Genomic DNA, 21,569 nt, shown 5'->3' with positions numbered 1-21,569 from the left:
GTCCGAAAACACGCAAACATAAAGTAGACTACACTCTGGTAGAAAACATGGTGGTGTGTGAAATATTCACAGTGAATGTTACTGGATGTGTTTGAATGATCTGTTGTTCTGTGACTTCATATTTCCTGTACATGTCAGATATATAAAACATGAACAGATGATGAACCCGGCTCTGTGCTGTGTGTCTCCGTCTGCAGCTCCAGTCAGACCAGGACCACGGTAACGGCCAGGTCAAGTACGTTCTCTCGGGGGAGGGGGCCGGCAGCGTCTTCGTCATCGACGAAAACAACGGCGACCTGCACGCCACCCGCCGCCTGGACCGCGAAGAAAAGTCCTTCTACATCCTCAAAGCCACGGTGGTGAACAAACGGACGGGTCAGAAACTGGAGCCGGAGACCGAGTTCACCGTCAAACTGCACGACATCAACGACAACGAGCCTCAGTTCAGCAAAGAGGTTTACACGGGCAGCGTGGCGGAGAGGTCCGACATCGGTGAGGACGCTGCTGTCGCTGTTGTTCTCTCGCTGCGTGCTCCGGGATGTTCCTCAGTAACACTCGTCCATCTTTCAGGTACGTCGGTCATGCAGGTGACAGCCACAGATGCCGATGACAGCATGTACGGGAGCAGCGCCAAGCTGGTGTACAGCATCAGTCAGGGACACCCCTACTTCTCCGTGGACCCCAACACAGGTGTGTGATGGTCCTGCAGTGTTTAGTTCTGTTCGAGGTCTGAATTCTTTCATAGCTAGGATCCGATGATCAGGACTTCTGTTGTCTTGTCAGATGCAACCCAAACTACAGAAAGCACCTGCAGCTTCTGTTTCCTCTCTGAAACGTGTGAATGAACCCACGAAGACGGTCAGAGTCCCGTCTGAACTCAAAGTGTGGCCTGAAGTGTTACAAACTTCCATCTGAGCTGAGAAATACAGGAAATATAGAAACTCCAGATCTCAGCAGGAACACAGCAGAGCGACTGGATCGAACTTACAGATGTCTGCCTTCATCCTCTGCATCTCTCCTCCAGGTTCATCTCATTCAGGTCTGATCACATCGACAACAGGATGCTCTTCTTCTTGCCACCAACACGTCTGATTGAGAGCCAGAGTTAATAAACACACAGTATTACACCCTTCACCTTTCATATTTATGCAGCTACTACTCTGAATTAGAATATGGTAATATATTCTAACTTTAGATCTACTTCTTTCAAAGTAAAACCCAGTCAGGGCTGTGGGCACGTTGCTGCTGGCTGACCACCAGCAGTGAACCGTCTTCTCTGATAAACAAAGTGGAATATAAAGATATAAACGTGTGTCAGCGGAAGGAATCATTTAACTGGAATTCAATTAATACTAAGCAGTTTAACACTAGCTACGATGCTAACGATGCTAGCAGATGTTTGTCAGAGCGAACAAACTCATTGGTGTTTTTTTTCCCTGCTCCAACAGTGGACAAATGTGATTGTCTCCACCCACAAAGGTCAGCGCAGCTGGGGTCAAAGTTCAACACATTAGGACGTTGTGGTCGCATGTACACAGTTACCCTCAGACTGATCTGGTCTTCCAGATGAACTGTTTGTTTTTCATCCTTACCTGATGATTAGAAATCCCACTTAAGACATGTCGGATTTCATCTGCAGAACAAGCGACATGCTGCGCATTGATTGGTCGGTTTGTTTGACCTGTTTTAGAGGAGAAAGTCTTTTATAGTCTGAATACATTATATTGGAAAGAGACAGTCCTGTTGTTCTGTGAATTGAAGGAAGTTCATGGTGAATTTAAACAGAAGCCCGTGTTGTTTTTGCCCAGGCGTGATCCGGACGGCCCTGGGTCCTGGTGACATGGACCGTGAGCAGAGGGAGCACTACCAGGTGGTGATCGAAGCCAAAGACATGGCGGGACAGAGAGGAGGGCTGACCGGGACCACCGTGGTGAACATCTCCCTCACTGACGTCAACGACAACCCGCCGCGCTTCACTCAGAGTGAGACACCAACACACACTGCACACCAACACACACTGAAACACACACTGCACACCAACACACACTGAAACACACACTGCACACCAACACACACTGAAACACACACTGCACACCAACACACTGCACACCAACACACACTGAAACACACACCAACACCAACACACACTGAAACACACACCAACACCAACACACACTGAAACACACACTGCACACCAACACACTGCACACCAACACACACTGAAACACACACTGCACACCAACACACACTGCACACCAACACACACTGAAACACACACTGCACACCAACACACACTGCACACCATCACACACTACAGACCAACACACACTGAAACACACACTGCACACCAGCACACACTGCACACCAACACACACTGCACACCAACACACACTGCACTCCAACAAGCACTGCAGACCAACACACATTGCACACCAACACACACTGAAACACACACTGCAGACCAACACACACTGCACACCAACACACACTGCAATACACACTGCATACCAACACACACTGCACACCAACACACACTGCACTCCAACAAGCACTGCAGACCAACACACATTGCACACCAACACACACTGAAACACACACTGCACACCAACACACACTGCACACCAACACACACTGAAACACACACTGCACACCAACACACACTGCACACCAACACACACTGAAACACACACTGCACACCAACACACACTGCACACCAACACACTGCACACCATCACACACTACAGACCAACACACACTGAAACACACACTGCACACCAACACACACTGCACACCAACACACACTGCACTCCAACAAGCACTGCAGACCAACACACATTGCACACCAACACACACTGAAACACACACTGCAGACCAACACACACTGCACACCAACACACACTGCAGACCAACACACACTGCACACCAACACACTACAGACCAACACACACTGAAACACACACTACAGACCAACAAACACTGCAACACACACTGCAGACCAACACACACTGCACACCAACACACACTGCAGACCAACACTGACTGCAGACCAACACACTGCACATCAACACACACCGCAGACCAACACACAGCTGATCTGAGTCGGGATGCTGAAGTTTGGGAAACAGTTTGATGGGTAATGGCCCACAAACATCCCATCATCTTCACAGCTGTTGATAGACCGAGTAACGTTGTTCAGTTGGATGGAGGGAGGCATGTCGCCTTGATGTAGATCCGCAGGGTCACCACAAAGGTCACAGATGTCACGGTGGGGGGCGGCAGTGGCAGCTCAAGAGCGTTCAGAGTTAATGATGGTTCAACTTGCACTGTGTCTCCATGGCAACCACAGTAACTACACTGAGGAAAACAACTGTTTTCACTGGTGTCTTCATGATACATCTCGTCAACAACAGTAAAAAAAACATCATGTCAAAGAAGAGAAGTGATTATAGAGAGTCTTCTTCTTCTTTGTACACCATGTTGTGGTTTAGAACGTGTGCCGACCGTTCTTTGTTTTAACATCACATCTAGCGACTGGACTTGGTGGGTGGTGACATGTTGATGTTGAGTACAGAGTGTTGGAGGTCAACTGGGCTAACTATTAACCATGACAAGGTTAAAGGCTGAGGGTTAGTTAGGGTTGGTTAGTTTGAAAGGCTGAGGGTTATTTAGTTTGAAAGGCTGAGGGTTAGTTAGTCAGGGTTAGTTAGTATGAAAGGCTGAGGGTTGGTTAGTGTTGGTTAGTTTGAAAGGCTTTTTCAAACTAACTGCAACACACGCTGCAGACCAACCCTAGTTAGTTTGAAAGGCTTGAGGGTTAGTTAGGGTTGGTTAGTTTGAAAGACTGAGGGTTAGTTAGGGTTGGTTAGTTTTAAAGGCTCAGGGTTAGTTAGTTTGAAAGGCTGAGGGTTAGTTAGTTTGAAAAGAAACCAAGATTTCCAAGAAGCAGAGTTTGTGTGTTCTGCAGCTTCCTGCTGAGCTGACTGAAATGATGGACCCCAACATGCCAATCACAGAACAAACTCATCACTACAGTGTTCAGCATGAACTGCTGCTGTTGACTTCTTGTCCTCAGTCTTATTCCTCCCAGTCCTGCTGTGGATCAGTAAACGATTGTACCCAGCTGACATGCCAGAGGCCAAAAATAGCTGCACTCCAGACATAGCAGCACACTTAATGAAGTGTCTAACTGAGTGTGTTACTCATGGTGTCCATCACAGCAGCAGCGCTCACTCCCAGCATCGTCTGCCAGCCGGCCTGTCTGCTACACAACTCAAACACTTTGTTTTTGGAAAATTATTCCACCAGCTGTGTTGGACCTTCCAGGGGAATTATCCAACTAACATGAATTCTTCCCGAAAGCCTTCTTAATGAATTAAATTTAATGAATCCTTAATGTCTTGAAGAGTCTTACTGTAAACATGTGAGCTTTGTACCAAGAAGCACAAACTCTCTCCAGACTGCCGTGGATTAAACAACTGCAGCGTCTCTCTGTGATACCATCATCTGTCCTCAGCTTCAGCGGGTATTTATTGTTTCAGCTGCATTTCACTGTTCAAAATAATCTGCATCATGTCGTCTCTGAAATGTCAGGATATAGAAATGAGTTGTTCCATCTAACCAACAGTCCATATTCAGCTCAGAGAAAAGTAGAAAATCTTCACATTAATGAGGATGGAAGGAGCAAAAGGAAGTTATCTCTAAACGTCTAACCAGACGTTACCTCAGATGGGACTTTGTAAAGTTCTGTAACTTTTTGTGACTGTTTAAAAAACTGTTCAGTGACATCTAGTGGTGAGGGTGCACATTACAGGTTATCAACTGAGACACGAAACCTGCAAAAACTGTGAAAGTCCCCCTGTAGAGTAGTGTTTGGTTTGTCCCTTCTGTGCTTCTGTAGAAACATGGTGGCTCAGGAGAAGAGACCTGCTCCCTTTGCACAACTCCATTTGTTGAAACTCAGAAATGTTATTATTTTATCAAAACTACATGCTGATTTTGAATTTTATGTCAGCGACACGTCTCTATAAAGTTGGGTCAGGGTCATGTTTACCACTGTGCTGCATCACCGTTTTAACTACACTCTGTAAGCGTTTGGAAACTGAGGAGACCCGTTTCTGGAGTTTTGAAAGTGAAATGTGGTCCCAACTTGTTTTTGAAAACAGGGTTGTAGATGGAGGGGTCATTTTAATTGTAATGACAACACAACGGCATGATTATGAATATTATATTCAATTTCTGCCACTTAATGATGCAAAAAATAACGTCGGGGGATTCACAACCCGTGAAGCCGGCGTGGTCCCTGAAGGGAACCCTCTCAAAGGGGAACGCCAGCAGCTCGTGTTACGTTCCCAGGCAGTTTGAGAACATCAAAAAGAAAAGTCCAAGTCAGAGCAGCAGAGACGACTTATCTCCTATTTTAATACCTACTGGAGGTCAAGCTACAAAAACACTGGCTTCTACATTTCTCATAATGCAGCTTGATAGCATCATTCATTACTCTGTTCAGTAAATGCCCCTAGTTTATACTGCAGGGTCGGAGCTGAGATCACCCCGATGATATTTATCGTGCAGGATTTTGCAAGGATCAGTCGTGATCTGTTCCAGTCAGCCTGCCGGGTGAGAGCATTAGGGGAGGAAGGAAACAAATCTGTCGAATACGAATTTGGTCTCTGATTCCCATGGCAACAGACACCCCACTATTATAAATATATAATAAATAAATATAAATATAAACACATTAATGGTTACAGAATATTTCCTAGATTAGAGCTGGTCTGCAGCAGGAGAGCAGATTAGCCCTGTAATCTACAGGCCTTTCTCAGCGGAGGTTTTAGAGGGAGCAGGTGTAATGGACGCTTGTTCAATGAGCTATCTCATCCAATAATAAGATAAAACATGTGGTTGTCAGCAAAGCAGCATGTTAACAGAGAAACGTCACGTTATACTGAACCACCTGATTTCTACAAGTCGTTTTTAAAGGGCCAATTTAGCAAAAAACGAAGCACCAGAGGTACCATGAGGCTGGTTTTGGTTGGTTCATCAGAATATAATAATCATATAATAATCATATAATAATCCGGGGGGGGGGGGAGTGTGAGGAGGAGGAGTAAAGTGCAGTGTGGTCCATCAGTCTGTCTCTGAACTGACATGCAGGAACCTCCCCCTTCCTCCCCCACTTCCCCGACTCTGGCCTGCTCAATCCATCTCCTCATCTTCTAATTGTTTTTCCCTCTCTCGCTCCGTTCCTGTCTCCTCCAATCACAGTCTGCATACCCCCCCCCCCACACACACACACACACACACACACACATTCACCCAGTGTTTCCGTCTCCATGCAGGGTGCAAACAGCATCACCCGAGGACCTTCTCAGCAGAGTGTGTGTGGCATTATGGTTCTGTTTAAGTCAGACATGTATGCAGGTGTGTGTGTGTGTGTGTGTGTCAATATGAAGACCCTACACACTGCATGTTTCATGTCTGCTCACCTCAATCTTCAGGACAGGAAGTGGTCATCATAGCAGTGGAACACACACACACAGCTACACACACCTCAGTCCAAACTTGTCAATTCATTTCACTTCACAGCAGGAGTCCAATCAGAGCTGTCAGAGCCGAGAGGCACCACAATCTCCACCCAGCCAGAAAGAGGCCTGAGTGCAGATTAAATCTGCTGCTCCTCTCCAGCTCGGGGCTCTTCAGGCTTTCAGCTGGCTCCCACTCGTTTGTCAGGACTCTTCAGTGTTCAGCTGAGGGATACGGACTCAAACACACCAGCAGGAGGGAAGAAGAAGAAAAAGTGCTCTCTGTGGCTCCGACACAATTTACCAGATCTGTGAAATCTTAAAAGCCTTGAGAGGAGAAATTTTAAAAAGCTTGACTTGAACAGTGTTTACGTGGTGTGGTAGTGATTTATACAATTCATGTTCTTTAGTGCCACATAGTGGTCACAGGAAGTGATAGACAATAACACCGCACAGGATACAACACCTAAAAACTAGAGTGCATGAAAAGACAAAGCAGCCTTAATCAGTTCTGAGTCTCATTTCTGACATTTCTGTAATCGATCACACCATTTAGAAACGATGTCAGAAGAAGTTAGTTTAGATGATCTTTGGATGTCTTCATGTCAATCACCTCGACTGGTTCACCGTATTAATCAAAGATATCTGAACACATCAACTTTTATATATTGATATTTTTCAACAGTGAGTGGACATATAGATCTCATTGCTTTCTTCTTGCCTCCTTCTAAAAGTATTAGTGTCTCCTGGTTGAAACCTGGACCTCTGAGAGGGGCGGAGTCACAGGTTACACTTTGTGTTCTTGGACCGTCTCACATTTCCAGTGATTCTCCTACAACAAGGTTCTCCCGTTGGTCTTTTTATTTCTGCTGAGTCAGGCCTGAGGCTTCTTCTGATCCAGAACCACCTTCATGTGTTTCCATCCTGCTCAGCGGAGCACCAGAGAACTATGCGTGTCTCATCTTGTCACGGGAGTTCAGGACAGGATCCAAGATCAACCACAAGACAGAGATCTGGTACAGAACAGACTTTATTTTACAACTGATAATTCCGAGGCAGGCTTGTCCAAGCCAGTAGGTGTACGCGTCCACGCGCTCCACACGGGGTTGCATGGGTTCGGACCGAACCGCACGGCAGAGGACAGGTCGAGTGTTCTGTTGGTTGAGTGGCTCTGTGGACCGACGAAGGACAGCTGGACACAGTGGAACTCCGTGAGCTCGGGTAGTTCACCAAACGACACAACCTGGCAGCTGCCACACTAGTTGGAACTAGAGAGGTGGTAGACAGGAGAGAGGTCAGAACTGAGAACGTCAGGACGGAAAACTTAGTGACAGATGTACCGGGGTACCAGGCTGAGCAGACTGTACAGACCGACAACCCAGGACGCAGGACCAGGGTTGATATACTAACCAGATGGTGATCAGCTGGATTGTCAGCAGCTGTGCAGGCTGATTGGGGGCGTGGCCATGGGAGGTGGAGAGACAGACCAAAACACCAAGCGCATGGCAAACAACAACAAACAGGGGAATGACAGAACACAGGAGAGGAGATCAGAGGAAACAAAGGACAAAACACAACGGGTCAGACAGGGGTTCTGACACATCTAAAGCTTCTTCTACTCGACTAGTAGCTGTGACTTCAAACCAACAGGTGACTACTCGTCACACGTTCAGGCAACCACGAGATGTTTCTTGGCGACTGAAATATTGTATATTATATATATATTATATGTATATAATACTTGGAGGAGACCCCAGTACCTCGGTTGTACAGCGCACTAGTACTCCTTGAAATTAGTGAGTGCTAGGGCTCCTTTTTTGTACTGATTTAAATGTTTTGTAGAAAACCATGCGGCCCAGATGAACCTTTAAACCCGCGCTGTAAACTGGGAGCCGTAGCATCATGCTCATTTTAACCACCTCCACATGTGCTGCGCTAACATCAACCGCTGTGGCACATCTTCTTGGATTGTGTTGTGTTGCCTTGTTGTGGTTTAATTCATATGTTTAATTTAAATCCTGAGAATGAGAAAGAATGAGAATTGATTCTGGATCCGACTTTCTTCTGTCTGAACACCTTCTGTGTAGCTCTCACAAAGTAACTGAGTTTTTGTTGTGTTGTTCAGAGTTTTTAACCTGCCATCTGTCCAAAGTCCTCCAGGATGGTCTGGGAAACATTGGAGATATACACTGACATCATCAGTAAGAAGCCCTGCTATATCTTCTTTATTAATTCCTCTCAACTCCAGGTTTGTCAGACAACATCCCTGACTAGTGTGTCTGCAACTTCCAGCTGCCTGTAAGATGTCATTGATCTGTGTTCTAGCTGCCGGGCCTTTATGGAGAGTTTGTGTACACCCGATCGATTATTCAAATTCAGCCTCTTAAGCACGCAGAGAAAAGAGCCACAAACCTCTCTGAGACCAACCAGCTGCACTTGTTAACCACATGCAGGATCCTCTGATATTCTCTCTTTTATAAATCCTGTCTCACAGTGGTAATCATAGTTATCCACCACCATCGTATATGTCTAACATATCCAATATAGTTTTTGAGCTTCACTGCAATAAGACTGTACAATAACTCACCTCTGGCAAAATTCATTGCACAACAATAACACACACAAAAAACAAAAAAAAATTGCACTATTGTTTAGTTAGTTTTAATTTAATTTAATTTAATTATTCTATTTTATTTTATTCTATTTATTGTATATACTGTGAATTTTTGTATTTAATATTTTTTACTGTTATTGTATTGCTTTCATGTATCTATAAATGCTGCTGTAGTGGAAAAAAAAAGTCCCCTTTGGGATTAATAAAGTAACTATCTATCTATCTATCTATCTATCTATCTATCTATCTATCTATCTATCTATCTATCTATCTATCTATCTATCTATCTATCTATCTATCTATCTATCTATCTAATTCACTAATATCTTCTTTTTGTTCAAAATAAGTTGGTAAGAAAAGTCAGATTCATGACGTGTTCTTATACTGATGAATCTGTCGGTCCTCGTTCATTGTGCCAGTTGTTCTAATAAACGAGTTTATAAATTGGGGTCCATATATGTCCATAAAGAACATGAGACTGCAGGGACACACCGAATCACAGGCAGTGGGAGTGAAGAGATAAGTGGAGACAAATAGTATTTCAACTTATGTCCATTCAGACTAAAATACGTCACCAGTTTCGAATTTACTTCATTATTTATTTAACTTTAATCATTTTCAATAAAAATACTTTATTTATATAATATTTACTTTGTATTGACATTTAATCTGAACTGCTTCTAAAATCTGTCATTTGTTTGTTGTTTGGCTTCGTTGGGTTGATTTGGTTCAATTTGATCGGTTTGGTTTTGTTTGGGTTGGGTGGGGTGGGGTGGGGTGGGCTGGGGTTGGGTTGTATTGGGTTGTATTGTGTTGTTGTATTGTGTTGGGTTGGGTTGTATTGGGGGTGTGGTGTGGTTGGGTTGTATTTTCTTTGGTAGGGTTGGGTTGGGTTGGCTGTGTTTTATGGTTTTGGTTAAGTAGTGTGATGAGGTTTGGTTGGTTAGTTTGGTTTTACAGTTTGTTTAGTTGCTCGTCAGTTGGTTTGGCTTCAGTTTCAGGTCCAACGCAGGACAGTCAGTCAGTAGGACAGCTTCACACACACAAACACACAAACACACTTACTGTTTACATCCCTCTGACACCACTGTTTACTGTTTACACCCTCTGACACCACTGTTTACTGTTTACACCCTCTGACACCACTGTTTACTGTTTACACCCTCTGACACCACTGTTTACTGTTTACATCCCTCTGACACCACTGTTTACTGTTTACATCCCTCTGACATCACTGTTTACTGTTTACATCCCTCTGACACCACTGTTTACTGTTTACACCGTCTGACACCACTGTTTACTGTTTACATCCCTCTGACACCACTGTTTACTGTTTACATCCCTCTGACATCACTGTTTACTGTTTACACCGTCTGACACCATTGTTTACTGTTTACATCCCTCTGACACCACTGTTTACTGTTTACACCGTCTGACACCACTGTTTACTGTTTACATCCCTCTGACACCACTGTTTACTGTTTACATCCCTCTGACATCACTGTTTACTGTTTACATCCCTCTGACACCACTGTTTACTGTTTACACCGTCTGACACCACTGTTTACTGTTTACATCCCTCTGACACCACTGTTTACTGTTTACATCCCTCTGACATCACTGTTTACTGTTTACACCGTCTGACACCATTGTTTACTGTTTACATCCCTCTGACACCACTGTTTATTGTTTACATCCCTCTGACATCACTGTTTACTGTTTACATCCCTCTGACACCACTGTTTACTGTTTACAGCCATCTGGTGTGTGTGTTCTAGGTGTGTTTGTGTGAGTGTGTGGTCCAAGTGTTTGTTTGTGTGTGTTTTTCAGGAGTGTGTGTGTGTGTGTGTGTGTGTGTGTGTGTGTGTGTGTGTGTGTGTGTGTGTGTGTGTGTGTGTGTGTGTGTGTGTGTGTGTGTGTGTGTGTGTGTGTGTGTGTGTGTGTGTGTGTGTGTGTTCCAGTTCTTCGACTCCAACGAGTGTTTTTTTTAAATCGTGTTTGTTTCCCGATGACGAGGAGAATTCTTCACTTCAGACGTCTCAGCATCAAACTGATGGTGAAACCCTGAGTGAGCACTTCCGAGAACAAAGGGACACGTCGCGCTCACACTAACTACACCGAGGTTCTTTTAAAGATCGTCAGCAGTCCTGTAGCAGCGAGCGGCTCATCAGCATTTACACTGCTAGATGGGAGCTTCCTTTGTTCTTGCGGTCTACCTGTCCAACCCAACAAAGATGATCCTCTGCTCAGCATTTCTACCGTCATGTGATTCCTCCAAGGAGACACAAACTTTCTGCACGTCTTTGTTTATGTGCTGCGTGTGTTTTCTGAAGGGTGGTGTTATTATGTAGTGTGTCATGAAGGAAACCTCCATCAGAGTAAAACCACTGAACTCCAGCTGTTATTCAGTCCATCTGGTCCAAACACAGACTGGATATAAAAGTGTTCGGAGCTTAAAATGCAATACCAGCGAGTGCCACTAGAGGTCGGCTCCAAAAAGCCTCCGGCTCCATAGACTCCCATTCAACTTCTCTCATCAAATCCAAAGTGAATAAAATGTGTCCATCAGTTATCTCGGTGTTGTTAGCTAAAGTCACTCCTTCTTATTAGTTTTCTGGAGGTCCATCTGAAAATAATCCCTCATTCATTAGAAAAGAAGATTCACCTGTTTTTGGGGGCGTGTCTGTTTGATTGACAGGCCTGTGGTGCAGTCAGGTTACAGCTATCGGTGGGCGGGACGTAGTATCGTCAGGTTTCCGATCAGATCGGTCAGATCCACCGCTGGCTCCTCCCCCAGCTCGTCCAAATATGGTCACTTCCTGCTCCGAACCGCTCCGAACTAGCATCATTGGTCCCCTGTGATGCAGCTGACCGCTCTTCTTCTTCTTCTGCAGGTATTTACCAGTTCAGAGTCGCTGAGTCGTCAAAGTCCGGCACTCCGGTTGGGAGAATTCAAGCCACCGACAGAGACATCGGGAAGAACGCTGAGATGTACTTCACCATCGTCAGCGGAGACGGCATGGACGTGTTCGACATCTCCACGGACAAGGACACTCAAGAGGGGGTCATCACCGTCAGCAGGGTGAGTGGGCGGGGCCTAAACTCAGAGCACTTTACCTGCAATAATCTGAAACTAGATTCATACAAACTGATTTTAAAGCACTGAACAAGAATAATATGTAGTAATCATAATGATCTTCTTAAACGGTGCATTAATATAAAAGATAGAGAACTAAACAACAGAAGACAGACTTCCAATTGGTGTACAGAGAACTAAAAGGTGAAACTGCATCTTTTCACACTCAGATGAACTCGACTCCTGATTATCTGTATTTTCCGCACAGCGTTGGTGAAATCAAATTAATAGTAAAGCAGTGATTCAGCAGATCCCTCATCAGGATCCTGCCCACGGACGCTGTTTCACACATACTGTTAAATATGCAAAGCCTCGGCACGCCTGACAGACGAAAGGAACCAAATTAAAGTTCTTCATCTCCACCCTCGCTCGTCTCCGTCAGCGTGTGCCGACTGCAGCTGGAGAGGAGACGTGCGTTTACTGATGTTCAATCATAATTCATATTTAACGTTCTTTTGTTCCTCGTGCTGACACGACCCGAGAGCCTGAGCAGGACCGACGGTCTGATGGAACCAGCCGAGGACGGCTGCAGCTTCTCTGAGAAGCAGCTGGCGTCCAGCTCGGTTCTGTTTGAAGCAGCGCTGTCACACACCAACACGTCATCCACGTTATTCACTCTTTAAAAAGATCTCTGTCATCAGACGGGATCCGTCCGCTGCTGCATGTCCACGTAACGAACGTTGGAGGTCCATGTCCTGTGTTGTGATCTAGCAGAGACGAGTCCTCAGCTTCTACAAACACCAGGAATCACATGACAGATGAGATCCATCACGTCCTTGTTGGAGTTCATGAAAACGTTCTGCATCCTCAGATCTTCTCACGGAGACGACTCATGTTCGAGTCTCAAAATATTTCTTCACTTCTCACCGACGTTTAAATCTGCACTGAACACTGACACACTTCGGAGACAGAGTCGTGTTTGTGTTTCTGAGCGGTCGTCAGTCTGTCTCCGTCCGTCAGACTGTCTCCGTCAGTATGTCTCCGTCAGTATGTCTCCGTCAGTATGTCTCCATCAGTATGTCTCCGTCAGTATGTCTCCGTCAGAACTGTCTCCATCAGTATGTCTCCGTCAGTCTGTCTCCGTCAGTCTGTCTCCGTCCGTCAGACTGTCTCCGTCAGTATGTCTCCGTCAGTCTGTCTCCGTCCGTCAGACTGTCTCCGTCAGTATATCTCCGTCAGTATGTCTCCATCAGTATGTCTCCGTCAGTCTGTCTCCGTCCGTCAGACTGTCTCCGTCAGTATGTCTCCGTCAGTCTGTCTCCGTGCGTCAGTCTGTCTCCGTCTGTCAGACTCTCCGTGCGTCCGTTGTCCATCTTCACACCGTCACTGAGCTCACACTGTTTCCCTCCACAGTCTCTGGACTTCGAGAAGAAGCCGTCCTACACGGTGGAGATTCAGGTCCAGAACACCCAGACGGACACTCGCTTCATGTCCTCAGGCTCCAAAGACATGGCCACGGTTCGGATTGGCGTGGAGGACGTGGACGAGCCGCCGCTGTTCGACAAAAACAGCTACCTGATGGAGGTGAAGGAGGACGCCTCCGTGGGCGTCGCCGTGGGCTCAGTCAGCGCCATGGACCCCGATGGAGCCCGCAGCATGGTCAAGTAAGACAGACCTCCTCGGTCCTCAGCCGTCTCTCTAGGAGACACAGGAAGTCTCTGAACTTCTAGTGGACGTTCTGTTGGAGAAGGAATGTCATTCTGTTACAGTGATTTTAAAGTATGTAGAGCAGTCTGTCTTCAGACGGGTCTGAGGGGGAAGTGGGTTCAGAGACACACACACACACACACACACACACACACACACACACACACACACACACACACACACACACACACACACACACACACACACACACACACACACACACACACACACACACACACAGACACACACACACACTCACACACACACACACACACACACACACACACACACACACACACACACACACACACACACACACACACACACACACACACACACACACACACACACACACACACACACACACACACACACACACACACACAGACACACTCACACACACACACACACACACACACACACACACACACACACACACACACACACACACACACACACACACACACACACACACACACACACACACACACACACACACACACACACACACACACACACACACACACACACACACACACACACACACACACACACACACAGACACACACACACACACACACACACACACACACACACACACACACACACACACACACACACACACACACACACACACACACACACACACACACACACACACACACACACACACACACAGACACACTCACACACACACACACACACACTCAGACACACACACACACACACACACACACACACACACACACACACACACACACACACACACACACACACACACACACACACACACACACACACACACACACACACACACACACACACACACACACACACACACACACACACACACACACACACACACACACACACACACACACACACACACACACACACACACACACACACACACACACACACACACACACACACACACACACACACACACACACACACACACACACACACACACACACACACACACACACACACACACACACACACTCAGGCCATCCCACTGCATGTGGACTTTCTGCGTTTGGATATAACTGTGATGAGCTGTTGTTTTATTGATCTTTAAGGAAGAGGAGGAGGAAGAGGAGGAGAGGGGAGGAGGACGAGGGGGCGAGAGAGGAGGAAGAGGGGAGAGAGGAAAAGGAGGGAGGAGGGGGGAGAGAGGATGAGGAGGGAGGAAGAGGAGGATGAGGAGGAGTCTTACTTCACAAGTGTTGGGAGAGAAAGTGAAGAAGCTAAACATGAAGTGGTTCCTTGTCTCCAGGTCCTCGTTGAACAGAGGTCAAAGGTTAATTGTGATCATGGTTACCTGAGCGCCGTCTCACCTGTTCCAGGTACTCTGTAGACCGGCGCACTGACATGGACCGCCTGTTCAACGTCCATCCTGGTAACGGATCGTTGTTCCTCCTCAAGACTCTGGACCGAGAGGAGAACGCCTGGCACAACGTCTCCGTCATCGCCACCGAGTTCAGTAAGTTACAGAACACTGGTCCATCTGACCGGAACCTCCTCAAGGAGGTGCAGGGACAGGTGGTCTACCACTGCACGAGGGAGACACTGCTGCTAGTGAGGAGGAGTGGTCAGGAAGAGGAGGAGTGGTGAGGAGGAGGAGGAGTGAGAAGGAGTGGTGAGGAGGAGTAGTGGTGAGGAGAGGTGGTGAGGAGGAGTAGTGTGGAGTCGTGGTGAGGAGGAGGATTGAGGAGGAAGAGGAGGAGTGAGAAGGAGTGGTGAGGAGGAGTAGTGAGGAGTATTGGTGAGGAGGAGGATTGAGGAGGAGGAGGAGTAGTGTGGAGTAGTGGTGAGGAGGAGGAGTAGTGGTGAGGAGGAGGAGTGAGGAGGAGTAGTGTGGAGTAGTGGTGAGGAGAGGTGGTGAGGAGGAGTGGTGAGGAGGAGGAGGAGGAGTGAGAAGGAGTGGAGAGGAGGAGTAGTGAGGAGTAGTGGTGAGGAGAGGTGGTGAGGAGGAGTAGTGAGGAGTAGTGGTGAGGAGAGGTGGTGAGGAGTAGTGGTGAGGAGGAGGAGTAGTGGTGAGGAGGAGGAGGAGGAGTGGTGAGGAGGAGGAGTAGTGGTGAGGAGGAAGAGGAGGAGTGGTGAGGAGGAGGAGGAGGAGTGAGAAGGAGTGGTGAGGAGGAGTAGTGGTGAGGAGAGGTGGTGAGGAGGAGTAGTGAGGAGTAGTGGTGAGGAGGAGGAGGAGTAGTGGTGAGGAGGAGGAGGAGTGGTGAGGAGGAGGAGGAGGAGTGGTGAGGAGGAGGAGGGTACAGTGCGTATTAATGATTGACAGTCTGTCAGTCCAGAGGAGGGATCGTTCACCCAGAGAGGAGCTGTGCTGCTGAGGAAACATCTTCAGATGGACGCTGGAGACTTCGGGTTGACTTCAGGAACAGACTGTTAACGTAGACCTGGTGAAGCAGCGTGTGAAGGAGTTACTGACACCTAGTGGTGAGGCTGAAGATTACAACCCAGCAGACGGTGTGTCCCTTCTGGGCTCCGGTAGAAATATGGCTGCTCCCTGTGCAGATGTGATTGGTTCATTGTTTTATAACTATTAAAAAACAGTGATTCTTCACTTCAGTTGGTTATAAATTAATAAGAGCCTCATTATGAATATATTATATGATATTATGTATGTTATGTTATATTATGTTATATTATATTATATTATAGTATAGTATGTTATATTATATTACATTATGAATATATTATATGATATTATGTTATATTATGTTATATTATGTTATATTATATTATGTTATGTTATATTATATTACATTATGAATATATTATATGATATTATGTTATGTTATATTATATTACATTATGAATATATTATATTATGTTATAGTATGTTGTGTTATATTATATTATATTGTGTTATATTATATTATGTTATATTATATTGTGTTATATTATATTATGTTGTGTTATATTATATTATATTACATTATGTTATATTATATTATGTTATATTATATTATATTACATTATATTATGTTATATTATATTATGTTATGTATTATATTACATGATATTATATTATGTTATATTATATTATGTTGTGTTATATTGTGTTTTGTTATATTATATTATATTACATTATATTGTTATATTATGTTATATTATATTATATTACATGTTATATTATGTTATATTATATTATATTACATTATATTGTTATATTATGTTATATTATGTTGTTATATTATTTTATGTTACGCTATATTATGTTATATTATATCATGTTATATTATATTATGTTGTTATATTATATTATATTATGTTATATTTATGTTACTTTATATTATGTTATATTATGTTGTTATATTATATTATATTATGTTACTTTATATTATGTTACATTATATTATATTGTTATGTTATGTTGTTATATTATATTATGTTACTTTATATTATGTTACTTTATATTACGTTATATTATATTATGTTATATTATGTTGTTATATCATTTTATACTATATTATGTTATATTATCTTATGTTATATCATATTATGTTATATTATATTATGTTGTTATATTTTATATTATATTTTGTTATAGTATGTTATATTATGTTATATTATATTATATTATATTATGTTGTTATATTATATTATGTTACGCTATATTATGTTATGTTATTATTATTGTATCCATCACACTGCACCTGTAATCAGGCGGTGGGGGTCTCTGGGCTGCTGACTCAGACTCTGTTGGAGGCTGATGAAGAAATCAAAGAAAACATTGAATTCTATATCCACGAAAAACCATTATAAATAAATGAAACACAATCCCTCCAAATATTGTTCTGTTCTGTTTTGATTAAATTGATATTTTGTTCAGGTTTCACTTTTCATTAACATGAAATAACCTCCAACAGTCTGTGAGGATCCTGATTGGCTCCTTCAGTCCTGCTGTGAAAACACAGCTCAGAAAAATAAGTTTGAAGAATTAGGTCTCCTGTTTTCTTTCATGTTTTCATCTTCCAACTGTTCTGTTTCGGTGTGAGCTCAGAGGTCAGCAGCAGCTGCCTGCGTGCCCTGCTGCCAGGCAGCTGCTGGCTGGTGTCCCTCCACAGAGCGGTGAGGATGACGTCTGCTGTGTTTCCTCCAGATAACCCCCGTCAGAGCAGCCACGTCCTCGTCTACATCCGCCTGCTGGACATCAACGACAACGCCCCCACCTTCGCCACCGTGTACGAAACCTTCGTCTGCGAGAGGACCAAGGCCGGCCAGGTACGACCACTGCTTCACACCACACCTGAGGTCACCTGAGGTCACCTGAGGTCACCGGTGATCTGTCGAGTCCGACTCCACCGACAGATTCATGACTCTGATCCAAACTGTCCAATCATTGACGGTCAGCTCTTAAAACTAGATTTATTAAATATTTAATCTCATCCTGTTTAAACACACCTGGTTCATCTTTCTGTGGCTGCTGAGGAAACGAGTGGGTGGGGGGATGGGGAGGTGGGGGTTGGTTAGGTTTTACATGAAGATAATCATCCCATAGACGAAACACCAACATCATCTCAATCACACTGAAATGTTGTGGATCTCCATGAACAGTTTGTGGAGCTTCAGTCTGTGTTGATTAGGACTCAGCTCAAACCCTGAATCATCCACACGTTACCCCGGTAACAGGGGACAGTACACTTCATAAAGTGGTGTCAGTCGGGTCAGTAGCTGCTAATCCGCTTCATGAACAAGAGAATATGTCCAGAGTTCGGTCATTAAAACACACCTCCTGGTTTCATCTCTTTATTAATAAAACCAATGTGTCCAATGGAAAACTGATTTTTTTTTAATGATTAAATATGATTGGCGGTCCAACACAGTCAAAACCAAACTGGAATCGTTTCAGCTCTTCTTCACTGTTATATGATTCATCATACACCGTACGGCTTCACCTAATGGGATTAAAGCGCACTACACACACACACACACACACACACACACACATACACTTGTGCAGTTGAGAAGCTGATTGGTCGGGCTGCTGCAGACCGCTCCGTCAGTCTTTTGTGGTGGCTGACGTCCTGATCCGTCACGGACGCTGACAGCAGCTCTCACTCAGCACCCTTTTACTCACAACTATATCATGCATCTAATATCATGCAGCAGCTAATGGGATCAACACACAAATCTTTGTATGTAATCACACACACACACCATCTTGACATCCTTCAGTGTGATGGCTCTCCTTCCGTCATGTCATCCTCTCATCCCTTTCATCTGTCCATCACCGTTAATCATCGGGATTTGTTCGGCGGAGTTCCTCCACTGCTCCACGTTTGTTAGCTGCATGTTGTTTTATTGCTCCTGATCTTTGTTAAACCCTTTAATCTCTCAGCCAGTATCTCCCATTCAATTAAATAAGACCGCAGTTACACAGTAGAGACGACGTGCTCACATACGTACGAACTCAGCAGCAGTTTACTTCTATGTTCCAGCTGCATGTGAAGTTTTTATTGGTCCAAACACAGACTGGATATAAAACTACAGACTGGATATAAAACACAGACTGGATATAAAACTACAGACTGGATATAAAACTACAGATTGGATATAAAACTACAGACTGGATATAAAACTACAGACTGGATATAAAAACACAGACTGGATATAAAAGAGTTCGTAGCTTCAGGTCTGTAAAATGGTTCTGATCCAGAAGAGTCTTCAGCTGCAGTACCAGCGAGTGCCACTAGAGGTCGGCTCCAAAAAGCCTCCGGCTCCATAGACTCCCATTCAACTTCTCTCATCAAATCCAAAGTGAATAAAATGTGTCCATCAGTTATCTCGGTGTTGTTAGCTAAAGTCACTCCTTCTTATTAGTTTTCTGGAGGTCCATCTGAAAATAATCCCTCATTCATTAGAAAAGAAGATTCAAGAAGACCTGTTTTTGGGGGCGTGTCTGTTTGATTGACAGGCCTGTGGTGCAGTCAGGTTACAGCTATCGGTGGGCGGGACGTAGTATCGTCAGGTTTCCGATCAGATCGGTCAGATCCACCTCTGGCTCCTCCCCCAGCTCGTCCAAATATGGTCACTTCCTGCTCCAAACCGCTCCGAACTAGCAAAGATGGTGACGAACAGAATCTGAACTGGAGGATTCATAACGTTCACAAACCAACGATGACATCACTGATGGTTGATGACATCACTGATGGTTCTGATTGGTCCTGAAAAAACATTGAGATACCATCACCTTGTTTTAATAGCGGCCTCTTCACACATCCAGAAATGCAACATTTATGTGTATCTGGGTTTATTTCCACCTGATGAATATTCTGTCTTTTTGTCTCATGAACTACCTTTACATAAAGAAACTGTCCAACCTGGGAGCTGAAACTCTTCCAATTTTTTTTACCCTGAAACTCGATGTTAAACCTCCATACTTTATATTCACCAACCAAAGACTACATGCAGTTATAGCATCAGGTGTCACATTGTAAGGAGTCTTTATTCTGACCTCTGTATTTAACACCTGGAAGATGTGGTGAAGAGAAGAAACACATTTGTTTACCTCAGACCGATATTATTATGAATGACTGTGTTGTGTTTGCATCGATGCTTCCTGTTGTGGACACCCAGCAGTGTGTTGTTGTTACCTGAAGGCCACAGAGCTGCTGTCAGCATGTGGCGGCTCCCCCCGGCAGAAACTCTGCCTCGCTGTGTGTTTGAGAAGGAGCTGCTCTGCACTGAGACCAGCCGCTGTGTTCAGCAGGATTTCACTCCGCTGTCCCAGGAATGACGAGTTCACTCTGGTGAGGAAACATGGATCCAAACAGCCAGAGAAAGTTCTGGAATCTCTGCTGTAGAATCATTCAGCTCTCTGATCCAAATAGGAACATAAAGAGAAGTATGCTGATTTCATGAACATGTTGAGTTCAGGGATCGGCTGGAGTATCCGATTTAGTCGTTGTGTTGTCGACGGAGCTTGGATGGCTCATCGAGGTCCTGCTGCTGTCCAGGCTGCTGTCTCTGGGAGTGGAGGCTCCTCCCACCCTGCCAGGCGTCTCCACTCACTGATTTTACTTCCCAGCTGTCCACCGGCCACTCCGTTAACGTCTGCCTGTGTCTCTGACAGCGGATCCTGAACGTGAGTGCCGTTGATGCCGACGAGCCGTCAACGGGACACAAGTTCTTCTTCAGCCTGGCTCCGGAGGGGACGCACCGCAGCAACTTCACGGTCCGGGACAACGGAGGTAGGTGACCGGACGGGAGGTCACACATCACTGAGAATGGATTCAAGTGACATGAAACAACAGATCCAGCTCAGGGGTGGAGAACATCTGGTCCTGGATCAGGGCTAGATCTACGAATCGTTCTGACCCTCAACAGTGTTGATCTGCTCCCACACCCCCGTTAAAGCAAAGAACAGTTGAATGTACACTTTAAAATAATGAGCTCTGGGTTTGGAAGATATAAAAACTATTTTTTAATTCCTTATTGGTCAGGATGTTTTTACAGTCTGTTACGTGTCAGCAGCTCTGCTCATCAGCTGATACCTCAGTCAGGTAGAAAGAGTGACTGCCTCACACGTCTCTGCTCCATCCTGGTTATGGGATGGTTTTTATTTAAACTGCTGTGTCAGAGTGTCAGAAACACATTATCCTCTAACAGAACCTTCCTCACCTCAGACAAC

General features: G+C 44.9%; 1 protein-coding gene across 1 annotated transcript in view; it reads left to right on the top strand.

Annotated features, from left to right (window-relative positions):
• Nucleotides 1-21,569, top strand: part of LOC138635081 (cadherin-6-like) — a 71,777-nt gene that overhangs the window by 43,216 nt on the left and 6,992 nt on the right. The window contains exons 3-11 of the mRNA XM_069722393.1: nucleotides 198-492; nucleotides 571-690; nucleotides 1,809-1,982; nucleotides 12,030-12,217; nucleotides 13,625-13,875; nucleotides 15,268-15,404; nucleotides 18,039-18,160; nucleotides 21,012-21,129; nucleotides 21,565-21,569. The exon at nucleotides 21,565-21,569 is cut by the window's right edge and continues 247 nt beyond it. Coding sequence (XP_069578494.1) covers nucleotides 198-492; nucleotides 571-690; nucleotides 1,809-1,982; nucleotides 12,030-12,217; nucleotides 13,625-13,875; nucleotides 15,268-15,404; nucleotides 18,039-18,160; nucleotides 21,012-21,129; nucleotides 21,565-21,569 — 1,410 coding nt within the window. The remainder of the gene's footprint in view (nucleotides 1-197; nucleotides 493-570; nucleotides 691-1,808; nucleotides 1,983-12,029; nucleotides 12,218-13,624; nucleotides 13,876-15,267; nucleotides 15,405-18,038; nucleotides 18,161-21,011; nucleotides 21,130-21,564) is intronic.

The sequence above is a fragment of the Brachyistius frenatus genome, unplaced genomic scaffold, assembly GCF_029030835.1.
Source record: "Brachyistius frenatus isolate BFR_SWC_R1_liver_20210118 unplaced genomic scaffold, ASM2903083v1 Contig_290, whole genome shotgun sequence".
Lineage (NCBI taxonomy): Eukaryota > Metazoa > Chordata > Actinopteri > Embiotocidae > Brachyistius > Brachyistius frenatus.
Note: the sequence above shows the minus strand (reverse complement) of the source record. Positions and strands in the feature narration are given on the sequence as shown.